Genomic DNA, 26,658 nt, shown 5'->3' on the forward strand with positions numbered 1-26,658 from the left:
ACTTGTGGCCACCGTGACCTCCAGCTACATTCAAGGTCAAACTTGCGGCCCCGCTGACGGCTCGAAAAGCTGGCGTAGTGAAGCTTTTCGCTTCAAAAAAGTTGCCTTCAGGTGACGCGCACGTTCACCACGCAACCCCGGATGATGTGTATAAGGTGAAGCTGCAACGATGTGCTGCAGCTAAGAAGCGGCGGCGTGCGGAAGAAACGCATGAAGACCGGGAACAACGTTTAGCTAAACGGCGTGCATATTGTAGTTGTCATGGAGAGCGCGAAAGAGACGCAACAACGACAGAACGAAGCGAGCAAGAGACAACGCGCTCAAGAGACGCCAGAAGAACGCGCCGCAAGACTGGAGAAGCGTCGTAACGCAGACGCGGCTAGAAGTGACACTTCCCTTAGTGCCTCTTCAACTGCGAAAGAGACCGCTTTGAATTCTCGAGAGCGTCGGAATGAGACGCTGCGTAGACGACGTGCCGAGGAAACGAAGCTTTCGCAATTCGACTTGGATTAACCAGAGCTAAACCACGGACAATTTTTTGAAAGAAGTCGAAGAAACACATTGTTCGAATGGGACCGCTTCCCCCATTCCATGAGTTATGCATAGAGAGAGGATGATGAACTGAAAGGCAGGAAGGAAGGTTAACCCATTAATATGCCCCTGCCTCAATAATGGCACAACAACGCTCAACAATGACACAACAGCCGAACGCAGTATACCCACTGAGCCGCAGGGCGGGATCTAACGGCGAAGAAAATCTTCGCTGAGATAGGGCCAGGAATCCAACGCCGATACCGGAAAACTATCATGTTTTCGTCCATGGCTACGACATCGAAACACGCGAGCAGACACGTCTGCAATTTATTGTCCCCTAGTCGCAGCGGATGATGCAAGTGCAGCAGCAGGGGGGCGAACGCCGTCTCAAGTGACAACAGAGAAAGACTCCCTTTTAACAGCGACCATTAGGGGATCAACGAGCACTGTACTAAAGTGTACTAGAACTTTAGTAGCGTCTGGGGCGCGTCGCATCGACTCCATGCGCTAGTTGTACAGAAGATTTCGCATGTACGGGTGTTTCGGTCCTGCGTTTCAAAAAAAATGTTCACGGTCGACCCTCCAAGCCGATGGCTCCACAGATCGACGACAAATTACGCGAGCAGAAAAAAAAAGATGCAACGTTACGGTATCATCATCGAATTATTGAAGGGTACGTTACGAGTCCCTCGCATCAGGCTTCTTGTTTCCACTCTATTTTACAAAATTACAAACTTCATTGCAAAAGCGCAATGGACGCGCGACCGCGCGTCGCGTTCAACGCACATTGCGATACCGGCACATTTCAAGCTTCTGGAATAGAAGCGTGCTGGTTGATAAAATTACGGGTTTTATTAATCAAGAATAAGCGATATATGACCAGTAAGTGTCTTTACTTTTGAAGTTAATTAGTTTGGCGGACACCTGTTGCCGGTGCCCCAAGAAATTAATGCGCGTTGAGGCTCGGTAGCGCACAAGTTCTTTAGAAAAGTACCACTTACCTCTTTCCACTCGCAGTGCTCGTTCAAGGGATCTTCGTCCTCCATCGCGCTGCACAAACAAAACCCCTTTACAACACGTTGTTTCTCGCGGTCACACCGCAGTACCAACCTTGAATCCAGCTCGCGTGGATATCTTCGTAGTAGTAGCTCTATGCGTTCCACGACGTTACAGTGTAACGACGTTCCGAAGTCGAAATGGCGAACTTTATACTTAGGTCATTAGGTGGCGCCCTCTCATAACAGAATACTTTTTATTTTAGTTAGCTGCATGTTTAAAACATGATCTTACTTTATAGTTGGCAATTTCACATAATTGTTTTTTTTTGCGCATATACTATGTAATGTTTTTTTTTTTGTACGGAACTACCAATAAACAATGGCTCATGTCCACTACCTCGTGTTTCCGGATCGCCGCTTGAATGTGCACAGCTTTTGGTTGTGTTAGTGGTGTGGAGAGCTTGGTAAAGTCGCGTGGACGGCGCAGGTATGCGGTTGGAGAAAGACGCCCTGATCGCCGAAAGTCACGATGGACTCCGGAGGAACACCTTGGAGCTGTTCCTCAGCTGCAGGACAGGCGACCTTGCCCGGGTGAAGTACGCGAAAAATCGAGCACCCAAGTCGACCCTTTGTCGTGTGTCGAATCCGGCACGGCATGATGACAGCTGTCAGCCTCCCGTCATTCACTTCTCCCTTATTTTTCTGAAGGTACCTCGTCGAAGAACAGGAAAGCGAGCTCAACGTGAGGGACAGATGGGACGGCACACCTCTGTGAGCGGCTCGATATCGCGACCTGACAAATTACTCAGGTTGCTGGTCGAAATCGAGCAGTCATTTCCTTCTCACAATTTTTTATTTCTTTTTTAGATACTACGCCTGTCTCTGCGGCCACAAGGACGTCGTCGAATATTTACTCTCCCAAGGTGGGCATTGTCGCGGGTTTCGCGCGCACACAATTCATAGCATGCATGCACGTTTTTCGTATTAATACTTTCATTCACATGGGCAACTGGCGTGGTTATCGTTTCTTTAACATTGATATGCCTATTGTGCACCGTAAGGAGCTGGATCTACTGATGTCACATAAAATGATATTCACCAGTGTCCCCATTCATTTCCCCTCTCCAAGTTTCACTTTATACCGGCTGATCGTGTGTATGTGTGTTCAGGTAGCATATTGAGGTTCGGTTAAGTTCCACCGAATGCACTGCCGATCAACATCACTGAAAAAAAAAAACGCACATATTTGTTCCACATACCTCATATTGCAATGGGGCTAACAGTGCACTTAAAAGGAATGAGTTGCTTTTAATTGGTATGCTTTTAAATGCTGTACATGAGCTCATGCGTGTTTTTGCTAGCTTATCTCTAAACCTATTGCTATACATAGTGTGCTAATTTTATGCGTGCAGATTTGTTCCAGCAGCTTTCCTTTCGTGAGAGCACGCATGCTAGTTTACCTTTTCTTTTTACCGCACTCATTCGCAGGCGCAAGCTGTGTGGCCAACACGTTCGATGGCGAGCGCTGTCTGTATGCATCGCTGAGCCTGGAGATTCGAGATCTCCTGCGAGACCGAAAAGTGATCACGTCGAACACGATGCGCCGGGACACCTATGATGAATTCTTGCGCAGGTACGAACTTCTTTAAATTTTGCCACGATGTTGGACAGTTCCCGTTGTGGTATATGCAAACGATCAGGGCTGACTAGCCTAACAGCCCCGTGACCTCAATGACCAGTTCTGCATATATGGGCATTAACCCGTTAACCTTTTCTATTTCACTATATGCCTTATGTCTGCTCGTGACCGGCCCCTGTTTTACTCGCTTTCCGTTCTGAGCATGCTAACGAGCAAGCTGGCAGGACAAGGCACTGTATGCTGGTCCTTACAATGAGTTTCATGTCAGCTAGTTATCGAGGTGCACTGCAGGAGAGTCCCCATCAGTATGATTTCAATGACGTTGCGATGAGGACAGAAAATTCAATATTGTGGCTATTGCTGTCACTGCCATATCAGTGAATGTCACACATTATGTACTAGCTTACTGGTATGCCTAATGTACTGGGTCTTCTGTTGGTTTCGGAAAGAGGTATACCACACACTTTTCCTACCTACACCACGAGCTTGCTCTTACTCAATTTTAGAACGCAGCTCCTAGGCACCCGTTCCTACATTCCGTGTCGGCGTTGGTGTTGTCGGCGTAACCGGTTGTCCATGGATGGATGGATACGGCTGTTGTTTGATTTCTAACCTTGCTTGAACATCTGGTCCAACATCCAAGTAGCAGAGCGAAGCGCCACCTGGAAGGTGACTGCCACGGGAAGATGCCGGAGAGTGGTTAAAAGCATAACATGCCACCTGTCAGCGATGGCAGGTGTCGCGCGAACAGCTGCGCTCAAATTTCGCATTACCGGCTATCATCAGTTTTTTGTGCAGTCTGTCAGTTTTTTGTGCAGTTTTTTCTGCTTTCAGTTACGTAAACCAAAGTGCATGACTTTGCAGAACATCAACTTGCAGGAGTTCAGATGAAACCTAAGATCTGTTTTCTTACTTATTTTGATATACTTTCACATCCACATACTGACTTACATGGTACATTGTACAGTCACTGATGGTGCCCTGCTTCTGCTGCTGTGGTCTCTTTGGTGTGACAAACACAGTACATCTGAATGAATGTTCCAGCTGCCAACATTAGCTTTAAACGTACCGCTGGAATGCTTTTGTGGGTCAGTTGAAAGTTGTAACAGCAATGCAAGCATCATTTAAAAGACTCTGAACACAAATCCGTCAAGGTCTTGTTCTACTGACAGCCAATAGTTTCAGTTCTCATGGCTCTGTTGGTGTTTGTTTGAAAGCAAAAGATGCTCTCATTGCTGCAAAATTTGGAGCTAAAGCCGCAACACTTTTGTTTCACTGCTGCAATTAAAGCTTGGCAGTGGTGGCATTAAGGTTGATGGTCTTGCATTGCTTAGTATTTGATTTCGTGCTAAAGCTGCATGAGTAATAGTTCTAGTAAAAAAAAAAAATCTCATTTATGTGCAAGTAGCTATTTGACTTTTTTTACCCCTTCTGCCCCGCTTCTGCTACAGAGGTGACGTTTGCTCGCTTCATACTAACTTGCGCCGGACTTCGGGAGGCACGCAAGCAATACCTCGGTATTCAGGGTTACCACCACAGCCGGCCACCAGACACTCGGATCTGGACTAATGGACCCCAATACCGGGCCTTGTTGGCATTTATAGCCGACACCGCCTTGCACAAGTACATATAACTCTCCTATGCACATATAACTCTCCTATGCCGAAGGGCATATTTGCGCAATAATAATAAAAAAAAAGTGGTGACCGATTAACCTAGGCCAACTTTAATTGTCCTCTCTAACCCTCTTTATTTGTTACTGGTGGCACAGTGTGCAGCATGGTTCGAGTGAGCAACTGTAAGGTGGAGAAAGGTGGCAGGGTTTGAGTGGAAATCTGCTGGAGGACATTTTTTTTTCTTCTAGATTCCCTGTCACCATACCTGACAGCTGCATATGGTACTGAAATACTAGACGTCAACAGGCTCTGCGGCCACTGCCAATTTTCTGTTTACAGCCTTGCAAGTTCACGAAGTTAGCATGCATTGAAAGTGAAACTGCCAAAACAGTTCTTTGAAAATGAAAACACCAAGTATTGTGGGTGCACTGCGTTGTCTTGGGAAGGCATGGTGACGAGAGTAGACCAACTGACGTGTAGAGTTGGTCTCAAAAAGGGTAGCATGGCCCTTTGTTCTCCTGGAAGTTCTTTACAATAAAAAAAATCCAGTCTACAATGAAAATTTCATGCTTGCAGGTGCTTGGAGGACAGTCAGCACTGTGATGTATCATTCAGTGTACAAGGGGAAATAATTCCTGCTCACCGCTGTGTGTTGGCGGCACGCTGTGACTTTTTCCGCCGTTCACTGCTTGACAAGTGGGCAGGACGGCAGCTGATTCCAGTTACTCACCATGCAGTAAGTGTGCCGTAATGCTGCCTGCAACAACTTGCCATTCTTTCGTAACGTCGTTTATACTAAGTATTTGTCCTCTGCAGCTATGTGGTTAGTATGTGCCAATTTTTGGGGCCCCAGTCACTGCGGCACACCCCTGGTTTCAATCACAGGTCACCATTTCGTCTACATTTGCCACAAACTACTTCCCGTGCATGTTAAAGGGGCCATGCAACAATATTTAATATGGAAGAGCAGTCGGTATTTTATCATTCGTCATCGCAACAGAAAAATTTTTAAGCTACTGTTTTATCGTAGTAATGATAATTAGCAATGAAACAGTACACGTAGCATACGGTCGAGCCGATCTGTATTCTCCTACTTCGTCGTCTTCTCTCCCCCCATGCGCGCGAGTGCGTGCAGCGCACTTGCCACACTTCATCTTTATCACATTTCCGCCGCACTTAAAAAAAACAAAATGTCTAGCGGATGTCATAGTCTTTGAACCATGCGGGCCGCTTCTTTTTGCGAGTACTTCGGCGAGGCGGCGCAGGAGGTGAAGCCGCAGTTGCCGCTGTGGATTTACTACACAAGGGTTGAGGAGCGGCTGCCGATTCCGGAGCAGGCGGAACGGCTGGCATCATATGGATTGAAGGCGCGTCCGAAGAAGGACCCTGGACCACGGTTCCGGACTGTGGACTGGGCGGCGGCATTCGGTTGCCGTCGATAGGCGGCGAAATATCAGCGAAAAAGGCCGCTGGAGCTGAGGAGGACAGTTGCTGCTGAACTACTTCTGGGCGAACCGCAGAAAACTTGGACGAGTGCCACACTCGCCCATCATCCAGCAGATAAGATGCAGGTCCACGCTGCTCCACAACCTTCCGAGGCTCCGAAAACCGAGCTGACAGTTTGCCTCGCACATTTGGTTTGCGGACACGCACGTACTGGCCAATCTGAAAGTCACGACACTGGGCGCCACTCCGCTGGTCCGCATAAAGCTTGTATTGCGCTTGTTTCTCGTCAAGCCTCTGCCGCAAAAGCTTAAGCGCTTTTGTCGGATCCATTGAGAAGGACTGATCCGGCAGTCCTACGACGTTAAGTCTTGTGCGGGGCAACCGGCCATGAAGTAGGACAGCTGGTGCAATTCCTGTCGTGGCATGGGGCGTACAGCGGTAGACACCGAGGTAGTCCACAATCGCTGTACGTAGGTCGCGTCGCTCGCACAGAGCTAGCTGAATGTAGGACTTAAGCACTCGATTGAATCGTTCAACGAGTCCATTAGCTTGGGGATGGTACACTGAAGAGTAGCAATGGCGTATCCCCCGTTCGCGGAGGAAAGTTTGCATGGCCATCGATGAAAATTGAGGTCCGTGGTCAGAGACAATCTCTTGAGGGTAACCCTCACGAGCGAAGAGGCCAAGCAGGAATTCTTGAACGGTTTGAGTTGTGATGGCATCAGCGAAGACAACTTCTGGCCACTTACTGTAATAATCCATGAGAGTAATCGCGAAGCGGCAGCCACTGGGAGCTTGGTCGAAAGGCCCCACGATATCAATGGCAACCTTATCCCAAGGTTTCTCTGGGAAGGCGACAGGTTGCAGAGGAGCTGCCACCGGACGAGCCGATTTGTCACAGGACTGGCACACGACGCATGTCCGTACCATTTCTTCGACGTGCTCGTCCATTCGCGGCCACCAGTAGAGCTCTCGCAGTCGACTTTTCGTGCGGCTGATCCCGGGGTGTGACTCGTGCGCGATGTCCATGAGGCGTCGTCGCAAACTTTCGGGAACGACGAGCCTGTCACCTCGGTACAAGACGCCTTGCACGACGGACAGCTCCGAGCGCAGGAGATAGTATGGCCTAAGGTTCTCCGATAGGGATTTCTTGTCCGGCCATGTCGCCGATGTAAACTGAATGGCTTGAGCAACTGCCGCGTCGCTGATGGTTGCCTCTTGAAGCTCTTGTAGAGTCACGGCTGGCGATAGCAGGCAGACGAAGTCGTCGTCACTGGCGTCGAACTCACTGGGCTCACTGCACGATGTGGTCGGTAAGGGAAGGCGAGACAGAGCATCCACAACAGAGTTGTCATTGCCTTTGCGGTACTCTACAGTGTAGTTGTAGCACAACAGGCGAGCCGACCAACGTGAAATTCGCAACGGCCGATGGCCCGTTCCTTTCGTCGACAGCAAAATGACAAGTGCACTGTGGTCGGTGCGTAGAACAAAAGGCCGGCCCCACAAATACACGTGCCACCGTTCGCACGCCCAAACGCAAGCTAGGGCCTCACGTTCACCAACAGAGTACTTTCTTTCTTGGGGTGTCAAGGTACGGGAGGCAAACGCAACAGTTTGCAGGGAATGGCCGTTGTCTTGCTGAAGCACTGCCCCAAGGCCATATCCGGAAGCGTCAGTCGTTAAGACCACGGGAAGGGCAGGATCAAAAAAATGCAACACGTCACATGACGTCAACATGGACTTCAGTAGTTTGAAGCTTGAATCCGCAGCAGCAGTCCAAGTGAAGGCGGAGTCGCTGCCTCGAATTAGGGCGCGCATAGGCTCAACGACGTCGGAGTAATGCGGGATAAACTTGGAGTAGAAACCCGCAAGTCCAAGGAGGGAGCGAAGCTCACTGATGTTAGATGGAGTCGGAGCCTTCGTAATCGCCTCGATGGCAGAAGAAAGCGGAAACAGTCCTTCACCGCTGACAACATGCCCCAAGAAAGTGAGCTTCGGAACATCGAAGACACATTTGTGGTTGAGCTTGAGTCCAGCTTGGGACAGGCGCTCGAGAACAGCACGAAGGTTGGTCAGGTGCTCCTGTCGGGAGGTGCCATGGACTATGATGTCGTCGATGTAGAAGAGGACACCTTTGCACCCTTTTAAAATTAAGTGCATCATCTTCTGAAAAGCCGAAGGCGCCGAAGCAAGGCCGAAACACACTCGTTTGAAGCGGAAGAGGCCATCATGGGTAATGAATGTGGTCAATTCCCGACTCTCAGGGCTAAGTGGTACTTGATGGTAAGCCGAGGCAAGGTCCAACTTCGAAAAACGCTTTGACCCGGCCAAGCTATGTAGAAGTTGTTCCGTTTGAGGCAAAGGAAAACTGTCGACCACAATAGTCTTGTTCGGCTCACGCAAATCGACGCACATTCGGATGGAGCCATCTTTTTTCCGAGCCACGACTATGGGTGAAATCCCGTTCAATGAAAACCCGTTCAATGATGTCTTGAGCTTCAAGCTTCTGGAGTTCCTCGGACACCTGCTGACGAATGGCAAACGGCAGCCGTCGGAGCTTGCAAGCAACAGGAGAAACGGAATCCTGCACTCTGACTTTGTGCACGTAGCCACGAGCAACTCCGAGTTCCTTGGAGAAGAGATGTTCGAAGTGTGGACGTAGCTCAGGAGGTAACAGAGGCGTATCCGGTGTCATGGAAAGACATTCCAACGATGCACCTTTGATCTTCATTTGTAGAGCGGCAATGGAATCCTGCACTCTGACTTTGTGCACGTAGCCACGAGCAACTCCGAGTTCCTTGGAGAAGAGATGTTCGAAGTGTGGACGTAGCTCAGGAGGTAACAGAGGCGTATCCGGTGTCATGGAAAGACATTCCAACGATGCACCTTTGATCTTCATTTGTAGAGCGGCAATGGAATCCAGGCCCAGCAGCGTTGTGCCTCCCGAGACAACGTACAACAGGATGCAGGCGGTACGGTCGTGGAACTTTGCTGTGGCAACAAAACACCCTTGGACTATAATCCGAGACTTAGAATAGTCCAATAGTTGAACTGCAGTTGATTTAAGCGGGAAACATTTAGCGAAGAATCGGTGGTATAGATCTTCAGAAATAATTGACACAGATGAGCCGGTGTCAATCAGGAAGCGGATGAACTTGCCTTCAATCAGGACTGATGCGAAAATTTCGTTTTTTTTACTTTCAACATTGAGAATAGATGCACTGCTGGAGCCATCCGGCATCGACGATGTGTCAGCAGTATCTGCAACTTGCTGAACTTGAACAGGACGGTCGGACAACTAGTAGAGAGAGTCGAAATGGCCCACCTTGCCGCACCCACGACACTTGCGGTTGCGGGCTCGGCATGCAGGGTTGTTCGCTAGGTGAGTTGTAGAACCGCAGCGGTAGCACATGCGCTCTGGTATTGCAGCAGCAGGTTGTGATGGTTGACTTTGGCACTTGCAGCAATGGGCCTGAGGTGGTGTTTGTCTCGATCCACGCTCGCATCTCACACGATGTACTGGAGCGTCCTCCTCAGCCAATTCCCTGGCTTCCCGGGAAGCTTGCTCACACTGTCGAGCAAGGAGCATGGCGCGCGACAGAGTCAAGGAGGAGCCTTCCATGAGTAGGCGCTCACGCAGATGGCAACTCGAGGTCTTCTCCACCAGCTGGTCCCTGATCATATCGTCCGCCATGGTCCCAAACCCGCAGTCGGCGACAAGACTGCGAAGGACAGCGACGTATTCATCGGTTGTCTCTCCTGGAGCCTGAACTCGACGGCGAAAGCGGTGACGTGCGGCGATTACATTCACGGACGATTTGTAATGCTCCGACAGGATGGATATCGCCGCATCAAATTCGTCAAGGCGGGGCGTCTCGTCACCGGAGTGCGAAGCCGCAGCTGTAGGCGCTGGAGGGGACGACGGCGGCGCCAATGTATAAAAAATGCGCTGACCTTCCAGTCCGAGGCAATTCAGCAGGATGGCCTTCCGCCTGTCCGCGCCCAGAGTAGAGGCACCAGAGGCCAGCATGTAATTCCGGAACGCCAGCTCCCATTGCTCCCATGGAAGGGCAGGACGACCAGGAGTCGGCAGGAAGGGTGGTGGTGGCTGAAGCCCAGAAAAGCTCATGACGGATGGTGAGCAGGCCACGTGAAGGTCCCGAATCAAAACAGCATCCTCGTCGCCAAAATATGTTGTATCGTTGTAATGATAATTAGCAATGAAACAGTACACGTAGCATACGGTCGAGCCGATCTGTATTCTCCTACTTCGTCGTCTTCTCTCCCCCCATGCGCGCGAGTGCGTGCAGCGCACTTGCCACACTTCATCTTTATCACAGCTACCTTCGTTAAAACCAAAGATACCTGCGATTAAAAATGACGCTCCTCCTCTCCCGCTTCAACCCGTACGTGCCGAGGCTCCACACACACGAAAATGAATAAATAAACAAAACAGGTCGGGAGTGTGTCTCGTTCTGCCCACGCCACTTGGGCACACCCAATGAGAAGGCTCGCTCAGATTCCCTGCTCTGTGTCGGCGGGAGAACTGTGGCTAAGAACACATGGTGGGATGTCGCCCTAATCGGCTGCGAGCTGAGACTTTAAAAAAATTAATTGTAAATTGTAGGTATATGCAGAGCTTTTAAATTTGACTCGAATACTCACAAAAAAAAATGCTACAGATTTGTTGCGCTAGAATATGATCATCAAGATCATTTCAGGGTCCTTTTAGCACTACGTTATATTGCTGACAATTTATTTACCTGAACAGTAGCACTGAAACATGTTCTTTGCATTTTGTGAGGAGAAAACATTTTGAAGCCCGATGATAATCATTCTTTCGGTTTGATGTATTGCTTAATCTAAAGTACTTTGGGCATGTTGGCTGAATTCTGTGATGTGTGCACTTCTCAAGCATGTGTTGCTTGTAATCTTTTTATTGAATGTTCTTTTTGTTTGTTCTGTTAGTGTGCAGGAAAGCAGCTTTTCCTCATAGTACAGAATCGGGAAGTTTATGCTTTAAAATGAACCATTTGTTCTGATAGTGTCATGCACTAGTAACATCTGGTGGCAAGGAATGCAAGCCATGCTTTTTATTTTTGTTGCCCTAAACATAGGTCACAGAGCAGGGCGAAGAGTTCTAAACTCTTGCTGAAGATGGATTACAGGCTTTTATCAGTGTGCTTCACTGTGGAAAACGATAGAAAAATGAGTAGCTCAGTGTGCTTTAAATTGTGTGTGTTTGCTAAAAATGTAATAAAAAATGCTATAAAAGATGCAGCTCATGGGTAGACACAGTTACCTTCCTAGCTACTAGATGCCACTGGCATGCAACTGGTACCTAGCGCACTCTTTTGTTCTCTTCAGGTTGATGGTGCTGTGTTCAGGATCATCACTCAGTATCTGTACACAGGTGGGTATATTAAGTGATAGTTTTCAATAAGCATGAAGCAGTTATCCGCAAGCTGTTAGAATGCTTCCTTTTAAAATGATTTTGTTGAATACTTGCAAGTTTGCCCACTAATTAGTAAATTGTAGTCTATGAGGGACTTTGCTGGCTTAGTGTGCGACTCTTTCTTGTTTGTTTTTATTATTATAATTTACTTTTGTTGATATTTTATCTAGTCTGAAAAGGAAAATTTTGCCTTCTTGCCTTTCCTCTTGTTATGAAGTCAGGGTAAATGCCTAAATTAACTGCTATGCAGTTTTTCTCAGCATGCAAGGAGTAGCGGTCGCATTTCACTAAGGCAAGGCGCTATGCTATTTTCTGCACGGGAGCCAGGCTCACAAAAGGATTTTCTTGTGTGTATGCATTTGAAACATCATTATCTCAGTCATTATTAGGGCAGTAGAGCCAGGCCAGTAGTTGTGAGCTGATGGGGAATGTGGGCAAGTCCGTGGTTATAGCAAGAAGCCATTGCTGTTGGGACCACTGCAGCTTTCTGCACACGGCTACTGCTTGAACAATGCAGCTGGATGCAGAATAGAAATTAATGAGCTGATGCGCTTCTCTTGAACATCAGCATTGTACAATACTTGAGTGCACTGTCAAGCCACTAAGGGGAGCAAAGCAGTTTCATACAACATAGCTTCGTAAGCTGTCACTGTGGCTGCGGTAGCGTGTTCAGAGAGAAGTGTTTGTTGCTCCAAGCTATGATCACCTCCCTTCCATGTCATCCTCCCGAGTGAAATGGTCTGGTTGCAATACAGAAAGACTAGTGCACCTATGAAAGTGCTCAAAAGCAGCTTTTGTTGCGCAATCATGTACAAGCGCAAAAAACAAGGACAAAGAAGGACTGGACAACTGGTCCTTGTTTTTTGCGCTTGTACATGATTGCAATGCACCAACTCGCCCAAAGGTCTGTGCTTTTGGTGCACAAATTAAGTTTAACATGGCCTGGTGTGCTTAATGTTCAGTGGGAGGCAGCTTCAGAAATGTGGCTGCTTCAATGGAGTTCCCTTCCTATTGAAAACCATCATGTAATGCGAGAGCAAAGGTGTTGCCAAAGGCTGTGCACTTGATCGCACAGCCTCTGCTATTGAGTTGCTTGTCACTAAAGCACATTTCTTGCTAACAGATTCAAAGCTGTTTCCAGAGCTCGTGCCTACCAGTAAGCACTGATACGTTGTTGCATTACTTGCAGGCCGACTTGAGATGCAAGCCAAGCATTTTGAGAGTTTTCTCGAGCTTGCATCACGATGCCAGCTCATTTCTCTCATTGCGGATGTCAAGGAAGCTTTAGCAGAAGTGCTGAATCAGGGTGAGTGAGTGCGCATGCGCTCAAGCACGGCTGTGATTTGGAATGTTTGGACATGTCGTTGCCTCTGAAGCCAGATACGTTAGCTGAACACATAAATGACAGCAAAATGGGCGCATGGATGCTTCACACTATGAGATTGTCGATGCTGCTCGACGCATACTCTGTCTCATTAATCGCTTTGATCGTCTATTAATTTTTTATTGATCTTCACATTTAATAGCTGTGTTATGTTTTAGCTAACACTGAGCGAACCATACATCCATGGGGCAGCCTTTTGTGAAGGCCTGCAGGATGAGGTAGGACTTAACTATGGCTGATGACTCCAGCTGCGACCTTCACATGTCTTGTGCCCCCGACAAGCACGTTGGCACCTGCCTTCAGTGCATTCAGCGAGTATAGCTTGTGCTAACCACTACTTTGTTTAGAAATGACCATTTGGGGACACTGTTGTGCCTTTCATGTGTGAAGTACATTGGTATTTTCACATGGAGTTGCTCTGTGTCATCACGAGCGTTCCTCTAGATTGTGCTGGGACTGTACAGCATGTATGCCTTCCTGTGCGTGACATTATTTGGCTTTAGGTGTGTGCTTCAGGACACAGACCTAATCTAACCTATGTGGACACCCTTGACTATGCATTGATTGTGTGCATGCAAGTGTGCATGCAAGCATGCATGTGTATGGCACTTCTTTTATTGCTGTCATCTAGAGTGGCATGTCAGGTGCATAGACAAGGTAATGCCTTCACCATGGTAAAGAGTGCCTCTCAGTGTCTCTCTTTTCTGTAAAAATTGGGCTTTATAGGTCCTGATAGGGCCCATCAGCTGGCACTTCATGGTGAAGCCTTGTTGTTTCATTTAGGTGAACTACTGGTGTCCCTCAGATATTTTTTTGTATAAAAGAGAGTTTGATTGAAACTAAAGTTGAACATATAAAAGAGGGCTTGACATTCGCAGAAATCTTAGGCTCAGTGACCTGGCCCAGCTATGCGATAGCATTATTTTTCAGTAAAGATGCAGATTGAAATCTGCAATAAAGACAGAGTCGTACAATACGGGCCAAGTACTCACAGTGGTGGTGCCTTGAGTGCATTTCACCAATCACACTGTTGTGGTGCAAAAGCATTGAGGTTTTTAGATTGTTTCTTGATAACTGTACGATAACAGGTGAGGATTTAAGCTTTCCTAACCTCACCTAGGTTTCTGGGAATAGTAAGCATATCCAAAATTTTATGGTTTGATTGGCACATACAGCATTGAACGGCATGTTCATGAGGCATTGCTCGGAACATCATAGATTTCACATTACTGTGTGATGGCTTGTGCATTGGTGCAATGTATTTATAAGTCCATGAACTAGTGACTTTGGAATCACTGCACTGTGCTCACCCTTTCACAGTTAGCACCATGCAGTCATGGCACAAGGAAGACGTGTTTCTGCATTAGGGCTTGGTGTTGGAGCTTGGAGTTGCTCACTTTCCTTGCGCAACAACTCTCAGTGTACTTACCCAAGCAGCAGAGGTAATCGGCCCAATATTGGAACCACATTGGCCAAGTCCGGCCCTACAAAGTAGCAGAGTGAAACCATCAATTTCCAATATCGGAAACGTGTGCTGTTTGGGTAGTAATTAAGTTCTTTTTTCCGTGTAGGAAGCCAGAGAAGCGGTGTCAGCGCAGAGAGTGAGACCATCCTTCTTGAGCCCACACATTACCGGGAGCAGCTTCAGAGGGACTTCTCCACATTGCCCGTTGAGCTTGCATCAAAGGTAAGCTGCTGGGCTGATTTTTTTTTTTAATTAATTTTTGTAAGGTCACTTGTGCTCTCTTCACCCATGTGTTCATTCACTCACTTGGCTTTTATGGTGCATATACAGGCTATGCAAAACTGGGAAATGAAAAAGCAGCAGTGAAACACGACGACTGGAAACAGCTAGCTCAGCGGGGCGTGATAAGTCTGAGCGGGCTTGAGCTGATGACAGTTGCTCTTTGCCAATGGTTTGCTGGTTTTTTTTTAATTATGAGGCCTTTTGGTGAAATTTTCACAAATTTTAGTTGTTGATTTGAATATGTTCATGAGTAACGAGTGCAGCAATAAGTGATTTATGCTTTGCATTTTTATTTTCTCTGTTATTAATTAATGTCCAATACATTACTGTTGCTGCACTTTACCAAGGGTGGTTGAGGCCTTTGTTGGGCCTTCTAAGTACCATTAGTCCAGGCCTTCCCTTGCAGGTTAAGGAGCGAAATAAAGTGAAAGTCAAAAAGTCAGAGTAAAAATTATTGCAGGGTTTAGCTGTATTCCTGCAGGAATTTTAATACTGCTACTTCATTCAGTTCCCTCGGATATGTATACAAGTATTATTGCTGTTGCTAATGGCGAAGGCCTTTAAAAGTTCACACACGTCTTGTCCTTGCTGTTTGCACAGTAGCATTAGCAAGCCTTTGGCAACACTGCATTACAAAGAAAAGTAATTGTGACATCAAACCAGCTGTAGAAAGAAATTTGACAAGGCCAAATGCGAGATAAAATGACTTGGACTTCTCAAAATTTTTTAGGTCTTATCATGTATACGTATAAAGTTCCAAGCTTTCATCATCAATTGTTACTTCACCATTTTTATCCTTTTTATTGGTCAGTGTCATTATGGGCTTGTTGCGCATTTTCAGCAGGTAATTTTTTTCTGCCAATGAGCTTAGAAGCAAACCTGTCATTGTATTTATGTCAAAATGTTATTCAGGTAAGATGGTGAAAATATGAAAATATATGCAATGTAGTTAAACCAGGAGCTGTGGTAAGGCTTTTCAGACCATTGACAACAAGATGTATAGCATTTGCTCATTTTCTGCATGATGACAGTGTAGTTTTGTGTTAATGAAAACCTTTATTTTTATTCTAAGTTTAATAATTCTTCAACGTTGACCATTGCTTCACTGAGAGACCTGTTAAAAAAATGTGGCTGTTAGTTGCACAGCAGATTCAGTCAAAAATGATCCTACTTTTATATATTTGAATTAACCTGTTTGTAGTAATCTGCTTGTGCCAGTCTGAATTACTTGTTGCGTAGAGGTACGAGCAATGATGTTTACATGCCTCAGGTCACTGCTGGCGGTGCTGCATTCCCTGCTGAGGAACATAACCATGCAGACATCTGCATTAATGTGGATGGTACACACTTTCTTTGCCACAAGGTAAGACACTGCTGCATACCTTTGAAGTACATCTCCGCGTCACGATAGAAACGCACCTTAAGCTTGGGGGCACTGGTTGCAGAGCCACTGGCTGGGTAATACCCCGCTTATGGTACTTTGAGCCATTGAGTCAGATATAAGGTTGTTCTGTAATCTGTTTGGTTTTTGTGGGAGCAGTGAGCATGGAGAGCTGAGAAGGGAGAGAGTTAAGTATTTAGTTTGGAGATATCAGTGTATGCACTTGCTAGATGTGTCTCTCAATTGCTGCTAGCAGTTAGCTAAAACTCCCTAATTAGTTGAAGCAGCTAAGTTATGTTGTCCTGTGCACTATGCAAACACAATCATATCCCCTTCGGGCGCTGCGTCCACATATCGCTGCGTCCACATACGTGGACGCGACCTAAGCCTCCTCATATTTTCGCACGCAAGGTGAATTTCCTTCTTTGAATAACGCGCTCTTACGATTTTTATCCTCCCTGTCAAGTTTTGTGGCACCATCTCTTGTAGCTACAGCGAAATATGTTTGTAAAAAAAAAAAGAAAATGTGTATCACATCATTTGTCGGAAGGACGAGTAAATACCTTGTACTTTTTGCATTCTATCATAACAAATGATCGCGAATGGTGCAATTTAGGGCTCAGAATGTGTCGATAGGTTAATGTAGAAACGGCACACCAATTTTCATCCTCATAGACGATGAAAAAATGCTGCGGTAGATGTTCGAAGTGGCGTGTCCACAAATGTGGACATGGCGCCTTAATGCAGAAAATATCAGTGGCGTTTTCTCCCCACAACGCGCTGTTTTTTTGTGCACGTATGGCACGAAATAGGCTTACTGTTTACGGCCATTGAAAACCATGCTTTTACAAAGAGAACGTTGTATGACTCCAGCGCAGAAGCGTTTTTCATGAAAATAGCCAATGAAGAAGCACCTCCAAAGAAGTGCTGCCGACCGAGCAATGAAGACCCACAGATCGTCGCAAATAACCGCCAGTTAGCTGAGCCGCTGCCAACAAACACAGCGCGCTATGACCAATGCTTATAGTCACAGAGGTCTAGGAGGGTCTTAGGCCCCTTGCTAGTATTCAAAAAGGGGTCCGAGGCCACCTGTGCTCTATAGTAGAACGCATGAATTCGAAGGAAGCAACCATTTTCAGTGACGGCCAGAACATTTTTTCTGTATCGTTTTGAAATTTTCGCTGCGGTCTTTAGCAAGAATCATTACATTTTGTATGAAACCTGAGACGGCGAAAAATACAAAGTGGCAGCACTATACAACGGAGGATGAAAAAGGTAAACCCATGCCCTCACACCATGGTCAGTTCAGAGCTGGCCGCTCAGCTCCAAGGCTACAAAACAACAATCAGCATATTGGTAGAGCGAGGGGACAGGTTTTTTCAGGTCTCTGACACAAAAAATTGAGCAAAAAATGACCTTTAAAAATGATTTTTCATTTTTGCGAAAACCATGTGGAAAACAGGTCGCAAGATGCTATCTCTTTCTCCCTTTCCACCTGTGCTCGGATAACTCGAGACCCCTTTGATGCATGTAGACTTGAAGCATTATTTATGATAAAAGCAACCATTGGCCCCACCTTCTGAACACGTTAATTACACAACGGTGCCGACGTGAAGGCTGCACGTCTAAAGCCACGTTCGTTGCATGAAGTACCGAATTTTCCTCTGCCTGTCGTCACAGAATTACTGCTTTTATCTGTTTTATAATTCATGACCAACAGAATAATACCCTGAAGCGCATATTCTCACATCTAAACATTTATTCATGTCTAACAACCAGTTAAAAAAGGCAAGTAAATGTAGCAGTGTTTACGATCATGTATCAGGTTTAAGGCGCCATGTCCACATTTGTGGACATGAATAAAATATGCTTAAATATGAACATTTTTGCATTTTTTGCACATCACTTCTGCTTAGTATACTAATCATTATTTATGCAAAAGAATTTTCCTTTCAGCAGATTAAATTGGTGCCTGAAGGGGATATGATTGGCTTAATATTAAAAGTAACTGTATCTTATAGCAAGCGCACTCCTGTAGCATGACTTCTAGCACTGTAGCGATATTTTTGTGAGATAGAAAACGTTGCGGACACAGAACATCCAACGTAGTGCTAAAGGGTGCTGGGCTCCCCCCGCTTGCGGCCCTTCAGTAAGGCAGGCTTAGTGCACTGAATGTGCAGTTCCATTCTTCGACACTTGTGTCAGGAATGCGATGCGTAAAAACAAGGGCATGCCGTACCTTCACTTGCCACACTTTTTGCAGGGAGTCTCAGAGCATCTTGCTGTGTCTTGCCTCGCTGTCTGAAAAATTGTATCAATTTCTTTGTACTGATTCGGGACGTGCAACAAATTTTTATAACGATCAGTCAATTCTGAAAGCAGTTGGAAATTCCGAGATTCACTATCATACCTTGCAATCAGCTGGACAGGTGACGGCATGTTTTTACATCCTGTGTGCCAATCTTGCAGGTAGATGCCGAGAAATAAATGCAAACATAGCTCATTGAGCCTGCTCTGCTGACTGGCAACAAGCTGAGCAAAGCTAGACTTTTTGCGCTTTACCAAGTGCCACCGCTATAACGCTACAAACCTGGAAAGCCTGGCATTTCTCTGAGCCTAACTCTCACCACTACGAGAAATATAGATTGCTTTTGCGGTTTCTGCCGAAAAAAGTTAAGTTTTTCTGCACCAAAAATGGCACACCTGCTACTGTATCGCACAAAGACAGAAGTGCCGTCCCATTAGAGTACAACCCTGGTGTAATTTCAGGTGTTTTTGTGCAACCGGAGTGAGTACTTCCGTGCCCTCATTGAGGACCACTTCACAGAGGCCAGTCGGCTAGGCAGTGACCAGCAGCAGCTGCCAGTCATCGAATTGCAGCAAGTCACGCCTGACATCTTTGGCTGTGTGCTGCGACATGTTTACAGTAACTCAGATGACAGGGTAAGCGCTTTGTGAGCAGCCGGGATATTTTATATTTTGGGTTTGAATTGGCTTCAGTCCACAATTGACTTGTTTTTTCGGTGAGCTTTTATTTATTATTATTCAATTCCCTCACAATTTGTGGTACCCCTCAGCTCAGCCCCACAAGCCCAAAAATTTTGAAGGTGTGACAAAGAAAAGATAATTTCACAGTAAGCATTGCCGTTAGCCAGAGTGTTTGGTTTGCACATTTTTGAGACCACTGCAGTTGTGGTGTGCCTTCATCTATGCGAGCTGTTCTTTTTTTGGAGAGGGGGGTGCAAAAATTGTGAAATCTGGCTTTTTGGAAACTCATCTTTTAGATTTTTCTCGAAGTTTGTGGCAATATTTTGATTGGGACCTTGGCTACTAAATCAATAAAGTAAAGTTGGCTGACTTGTTTTATTAATTACATAATTAAGCACAGATAAACCGCGATGGTTAGCATTAGCTGCATCTCTTAACACACTGTCAAAGACATTAGCACAAAGCCTTGTGTTTGCATATATCCCTGGAAACAATTGGGACACCTTGCTTATGGAGAAGGAACATTGTGTGAATTCGAGGACAAAGGTATATGCTTTGCAAGCACTGCAAAAAACAAAAATGATCAAATTTTTGCACTGCCTCAAAATCATTGGCATTCTGTACTGTTTACACATACTAGTTAAGGTTCTGCATAGTATTAGTTTGGAGCTGTGTACCTTGGGATCAATGATATTCACTTCTCACCGCACCTGTGCCTCTGAATGTTGTCCCTGGGTGTGTGTACAGTTGTGTCCAGTTTGCATCTGCATGTTGTCTAGTGGAAATGGTGCAGGCCTCGTCAAGACAGTTACTAACGGTTTTCCCAAATCTTTCACCAAGTGCATGTTATTGTAATTTTATCTTGGCAGGTGAATGCAACCAATGTCTGGGACGTCCTGTGTGCTGCTGATGTGTACCTGCTGCCAGACTTGAAGCGGCAGTGCGGGGCGCAGATAGCACGCTTGCTTGATGTTGAGAGCATCTGCGGAACATTGCGGGCATCGCGGCTGTTCCGCCTGCCACGGTTGGAGAACCAGTGCATAGAGTTCATGGCAAAGCACTTGGCCGAGGTGAATAAGGAAACATAAATGGTCCTTCCAACTGGTGCTGCTTGTTTCTTTATGGCTTCAACACTGCAAACTCATTCGTTGCTGGAAACACTTAAAAGGCAGTAGTCCGCAGGCTTCAAGCAGTAAATTTAAAATTCAGACACTTTGTCTCTAAAGCAGCACTAGATATCTAAATAGTCAATAGACATGGTGGAACCAGTGGCCCATGTTGTAAAAGTGAAAACTGGAGATGTTAAGAGCTGCATCATAAAGAAGTACACATGTAGGAGCTTTAGTAGTAGTACACTGTAACACAGGATGTAGTTGCATGACATCCCTTCGCATGTTACTAATAAATAACTACTGTATTCTCTCAGAAAAGTTTCTTTACGTAATGTCAAATGGCTTAAAGCACAAACCTGTCCAGAGAAGTGCATTTGATTATATTTTGCACTTGCCTTCAGCATTGAGACAGACCAATATTTTTTTCCATTTCAGGTCATTGAACTTCCAGAATTCCATGAGGCGATCCGAGAGGATGCGAAAGAGGTGAAACTCCGGCAAGAGACCGATTCCATCACCATAATAGACGACATCCGCTACTATATCAGTGCCAATGCACGAAGCACAGCAGAGATTCTAGATGCCAATGTGAAGTTGAAGCTCATCGATGACCTCCTAACTACACTCGGATTAGATGCCTAAAGTAGTGCAATAGTGGAATGGTATCTGTGCCGTCCACAGCACCCGAGAATGAGTGCTGCTGTGCATTATGGCTTACTGCAGCAGAGAATGTGTCCACAGCTGTGAAATTTCTATGCATTGCACAGACAGGCATTTAGTTTGGTTAAACTTTGATAGAATGAACCTGGCTTCGTCATTGGCTACGCACTTCATCATATGAAAATTTTGCAACTTATGTGGAAAGCTGATGCAAAAATTTTGCATGCATGAACTCACAGGACGGTTAGGACTTTGTAACATGATGCTCAGTGATAGTGGTCACGTGGTGCACCCATGCACTGGCAGGTGGCTGTTCCAAACAGAGCCACCCGTAGGCTTATGCGACCCAGGTTGACCGCACAATTAACGCTGATGACGGCAACGCGAAACCCAAGGACGGGTGCCGTAATATATTAGAAAATTTTTCAAGCCCTTAAAATTTACCAGTGTCTTACCTGCGGTAAAGTGATCAGTTACCCTTTAGGGACAACAGGAAACTGCGGAACTGGCTGCCAAACATTGAGGAACTGTACAGCCTTGCAGCTGTGTTGTGCAACATATCATTGCTGTATGCAGTGAGCGGTTCATGAACAGTGGTGTGTGTGCACCAAGGATACATATTTATTGCCTTTCAAAGGCTTAACACGAGGAAAGGATGTGATACGCTGTGTCTTACAAGCAGAGGGCAAGCCTGTGGATCTTAGCCGTGACAATCCCCCTGGGTCTGCATTCTAAAAGGATTGCTTTTTGGTGAATCACTTTTTGTTGGGTGGAATGTCCTTTACAATGCCATGATGCAACAACACGGTGATGTCGATGGAAGCAGTTGCTGATGTTGCATTTCATGTGGTGATGTTTTGTCTGGTAAAATGACATGCAGTTTGTTGGATTGAAAGCTCAAAGTTCTGATTTTTGTGTGAAAGGTGACACAAACATATGTTATGCAGTTGTTTGTCTGGCAACCAAAAAAAAGATTTATTTCTGAGGAAATTGCGTTTAAAAATTTTGCCACCATTCGATTGAAACTCGTGAAGTCCACATTGAGGAGGACTGGTTGCCATCATTTTCAAGTGAATGGCTATGTAGCATAGCGTGTGGGATCCGCACTGAAAAAGTTGTGTTGACGCATGCAATTTACTTGCACCGGTGATGTCAACACCTCTGTTTCGTTTCTTGGCCTTTTCTAGCTTACGAAAGCTCCATTTCCGGTGAAAAAGGTCTCTCTGTCGTTTTTGTGCAGTAGTCTGTTTATACAGGCCAAGTTAAATTCGCCCTCAGTGTGCCATTAATGCTGGGAAATTTCCACACATCTTAATAACCTGCACGAAAATAATGTAGTGGGATTGAAACGTGGAGCCGCATCTTGCCGTGGAATTTCTCACGCCTTGGCACTGCCCATAGGTTCCACTGCACCGCACAAGGCAGCGGAGTATAGCAATAAGTGGAGTATAATAAAGGTGCCAATTTCATCAATGCGGCAGTTACGTTTCAGTTCCAGAAGTGGCCTTCCATGAATCCCATTCAGTTTTTCTGCCTCTGTCAGCACACTTGACAAACACGATTTGCTTACGTGTGGCAGTCAACATACAAGCGGTATCAGAAGAAACAGAATGCCGCTCGGAGATCAAAATGTAATGAAGCACTACCTTGTGGAATTCAGGAGGCACTTTCTACTTTTGTGTGAGTGTTTCAGTGCCCAATTTGTGTACTGGTGTACTAGACCAAGAGCGAGAATTTTCATACACCCCAGATGCCAGCATGACAAGGTCATGCTGCTGTGTTCTATTTACCCTCGACTCATGCATATAAATTGGCACAGGCAGAGATATTATCAGTGATGTCGTTGGCAAGTTCCTTACACCACACCTCGGCACCAGCAAATTGGCACATGCTGAAAGCAGCCACCCAAAAACATTTGCTCTAGGATGCCAGCCCTCTTCTTCACTTCACTTCACTTTATTCACCTTAAAGACCCCCTTCAGGGGGTATTACATAAGGGGTGGGTTAATATGTTGATCAACAAGTACAAGTCATTGCTTTGAAATAATTGCTTAGCGTATCTGAAAATGCAGACAGGTGTGTGATGGCAGCGATATCGGTGGGGAGGCCATTCCAGTCCACAACAGTTCGGAGAAAAAATGAACCTGAAAAAGTTGCAGTACGCGACACAGGGCGGGCGATCTGAAACGGATGGGCAGTGCGGTGAGATATGCGGTTCGGATGAGTAATGTAGGGTGGTTGATTTAGAGAACTATGGAAAAACTTGTGGAGCAAATAGAGGCTGGCAATGCGGCGGCGGTCTGCGAGGCTTTCAAGAGCGGAATTCTTCTTCAGAGCTGAAACGCTGGTGGTATATGAATATGCAGAGTGAATGAAACGAATGGCGCGGTTCTGAACTGATTCGAGTGCATTTGTTAGGTATGCGTGGTGTGGGCTCCAGATGGGGCTGGCGTACTCAAGTTTGGGTCTGATGAGGGTTTTATAAGCGAGCAGCTTCACGTGTTGCGGCGCATGACGAAGATGACGTTTCATGAATCCTAGAGATCTGTTAGCAGATGATATGATTGTGGTAATGTGTGTTCGCCAAGAAAGATCGCTGCAGAGGGTGACACCAAGATACCTAAACGATTGGACGCTTTCTATAAACGAGTTAGCAACTGCATAGGAAAAAATAAGAGGGTTGTGTTGTCGATGAAAGGAAATGAGTTTGCATTTGTTAGCATTTAGCGTCATTAGCCAGAGGTCACACCATTTATGGACGCTGTTAAGGTCGTTTTGAAGGGCCATTTGATCAGAAATGTTAGTGACAGTGCGATAGATTACGCAGTCATCAGCGAAGATACGAATTTTACATGACACATGTGAAGCTAGATCATTAATATATATTAGAAACAAGAGTGGGCCGAGCACAGATCCCTGAGGGACGCCAGATTTAACAGGGAGAGCGCTTGAGCGGTGGTTGTTAATAGAAACGAACTGAGATCGGTTAGCTAGAAATTCTTTAATCCATTGCAGGATATTAGGGTGTAAATTTAAAAGGGCGAGTTTTAGTATTAGGCGCTGGTGAGGTACCTTGTCAAATGCCTTCGCAAAATCTAAAAATAACGCATCGGTCTGCAGGTTGCGGTCAAGGTTAGCATGCACGTCGTGAGTGAAGATTGCCAGTTGGGTTTCGCAGGAGAGCCCCCTACGAAACCCGTGCTGAGCCGGATCAAGGAAGCTGTTTGAATCTAGAAAGTTTATGATATGGGAATAGATGACATGTTCCATGATTTTGCAAGGCACGCTGGTTAAGGAGATGGGACGATAATTTAGCGGAGAATCCTTTTGACCTGATTTGTGGACCGGGATGACCCTCCCCACCTTCCAGTCGTCCGGTAAAGTTCCTGTCGACAGCGATTGCAGAAACAGTAATGAGAGATAAATGGCAGAAATGTGTTTTGTGTTTTTCAGTACTTTTGAGTTCATTTCGTCCACTCCAGCGGCTGACGAAAGTTTAATTCTGTCGATAAGGTTTTCGATACCCTGCGCTGTGATTTCGATGGGAGACATTGCTGGCAGTGTTAGAGTAGGCGGAGTGGGCAATGGTGAGGCAGTTTCGTTTGTGAAAACAGCTTGTGGTGCCTGTAAAGAGCTTGATGCCAGCTTGCGACTGGTAAAGTACAGAGCTCGGAAGTTAGATCAAAGCACCCTCTTACGTTAATAGTATATAAAATATTTGCATGTTATGTGAACTTCCCCTAGCACAAGTTTATGTGCACTGGTTTGTTTAATGGTCACACAGTGGTTTGAAACGCTTAATGGTTCTCTGCATGTTTATCGCTGTTAAAACTGTATGGCATTAATAGAATACGAAGCACACTCAAGAAAAGAATATATCTTGGACACGCTTGCACAAAGCCAGTCTTCTTGTTACTTGCAGGAAAGTGAGATCTGTACATATTGTTGACCGAGGTATCAATAAAAACTTTATGAACGGTGTATGGTGTGCATTTATGATGCTGCCACGTCTCATGCTGAGAGTTCATGTAAACAGAAAGATGTGAAGTTTAAAGCTTGCCTATTTGATATCACCCCTGAAAAAAAAATCAAAATTTTTTTGCTTTCAAATTTACCTGCAGTCATTGCCCTGCAGTATCAGCTTAAAGCAGGACTATTTGCAGTTCAGCCTTGCACACAAAGCTGTTTGTTACTCATGCCGAAATTTTAAAAAGTACTGTATGTAAATACAGCTCGTGGAGACCTGCTTTGACCTTGTTTTCTCTCTGAACTAGTGTGTCCAAATCCCCTGGAAATTGAATGCTTTTTATTTTTAATCCAATCGGCCAGTTTCAGCGGCAAGTTCCAGCAATTTACCTAGCACCTTGTTGAGTGAACTATGCACCTTGGTGCCCGGGATGTCACTGACTTCAGCGACAGTGACCAAACACTTTAGCCAGATGTCCAAATAACGTCAGGTCAAGTTGTAAAGTCACTATATGGCCGCCTTGAAAACTCTTCAGACACCTCATTTTAGTTGCATGTTTTCTTCTCTGTAATGATGCATAAGACATTAGAACATACGTATAACCACGTGGTATTCACCTAAGACCGCTAAATAGTTTAAAATTGGATTTCTTCTCTCATGCTGTTTCAATACTGAATGAAGGAATGCAGTAAAAAAAACTACCACATAACCACTGATACATCGTTTTTGTCATTCCAGCTCTTGAAAGAGGCTGGCTTAATAAGCATTGCTTGGCAACTGTTGATGTTCATGGGAGCAAATTGTGACAAGACAAACTACACAGATTGTTAAAAAAATATCGCGTGCCACTTCAGGCAACAGAACACCAGCAAAGGTGTCATAATGACAGTATAAACATCACTTGATGTTTTAGTCACTGCTGGCACCACAATGTCCTGCCACCTACCACCACTGGCAATGACAAAGTGGCCTTTGTCTTTTTATTGTTCATCTGCAATAAAGTCGGTTAAGACCGAGTTCTTGACCAGAAAAAGAGGCGAAATGTTCATAATTACGATCAAATTACTGCAGTAGCTTTTTTCTTACCCAACTGAAGCAATCTGTGGCATGCGCTTCAATTCGAACGTCACACTCTCAGAAGAACCTTATTATTACTGTACACATCCGTCTAAGTTGGTGTGGCCATTAAACTCTCAGCAACATTTGTATGTCCATATCCAATTCAGCGCTGTCGTCGGAAACTGGTGAGGTGCTAGCATTAGCGTCCCTGCAATATTGTGCATCTGAACGCCATCTACTGAAGGCACACAAAGTTGCAAGATGGCATCTCCTGACCGATGCTTGAGCACATAATTTTTGTTATATGTACAAACAGTGCTTTTGTTACTAACATGCAAACAGTGTTTGAATGCCTTTCGCAACAAGTTTCCCGTCTCACAGCCCAGCAAATGCTCATCGAAACCGATTCTCTTTTGTGCCAGCATGCACATCTATCACCCCACTAGCCGCCTCAACAATCCGTTGCCGACAGGCTGAAGGTCACCCATTGTCACAAGTATATACAGGCCTCTAGTAAGATTAACTAATAGTATCAAGTTACCTGTGACTGGAGTTGACTCTGGGCTACATAGCTGTTCTGCTGTAGCACGCTAAATGAGTGGAGCATGAAAATGACACTTCATCCCGCACTTCAACAGAGCTTTGCCGACATAACAGCAGCTCCATAACATA

General features: G+C 45.7%; 1 protein-coding gene across 1 annotated transcript; it reads left to right on the plus strand.

Moving 5' to 3' along the window:
* The first annotated feature begins 1,975 nt into the window (after positions 1–1,975).
* LOC144108823 (ankyrin repeat and BTB/POZ domain-containing protein 1-like) lies at positions 1,976–24,941 on the plus strand. The gene is made up of 12 exons (XM_077642004.1): positions 1,976–2,128; positions 2,241–2,303; positions 2,400–2,455; positions 3,021–3,165; positions 5,364–5,523; positions 11,601–11,646; positions 12,878–12,994; positions 14,644–14,759; positions 16,090–16,182; positions 18,970–19,143; positions 20,058–20,258; positions 20,736–24,941. The coding sequence occupies exons 1-12, from the start codon at positions 2,022–2,024 to the stop codon at positions 20,940–20,942; spliced, it is 1,485 nt and encodes a 494-aa protein (XP_077498130.1). The 5' UTR covers positions 1,976–2,021; the 3' UTR covers positions 20,943–24,941.
* The last annotated feature ends 1,717 nt before the right edge of the window (positions 24,942–26,658 follow it).

This window comes from Amblyomma americanum, chromosome 10 (genome assembly GCF_052857255.1).
Source record: "Amblyomma americanum isolate KBUSLIRL-KWMA chromosome 10, ASM5285725v1, whole genome shotgun sequence".
Classification (NCBI taxonomy): Eukaryota; Metazoa; Arthropoda; class Arachnida; order Ixodida; family Ixodidae; genus Amblyomma; species Amblyomma americanum.

Bases quoted from the DNA above. Each gene is read 5' to 3' on its own strand.
- LOC144108823 (XM_077642004.1), top strand. From the start codon at position 2,022: ATGCGGTTGGAGAAAGACGCCCTGATCGCCGAAAGTCACGATGGACTC. The intron at 2,129-2,240 runs GTACGCGAAAAA...ATTTTTCTGAAG, and splicing joins GGCGACCTTGCCCGGGTGAA to GTACCTCGTCGAAGAACAGG. The intron at 14,760-16,089 runs GTAAGCTGCTGG...TACATGCCTCAG, and splicing joins CCGTTGAGCTTGCATCAAAG to GTCACTGCTGGCGGTGCTGC.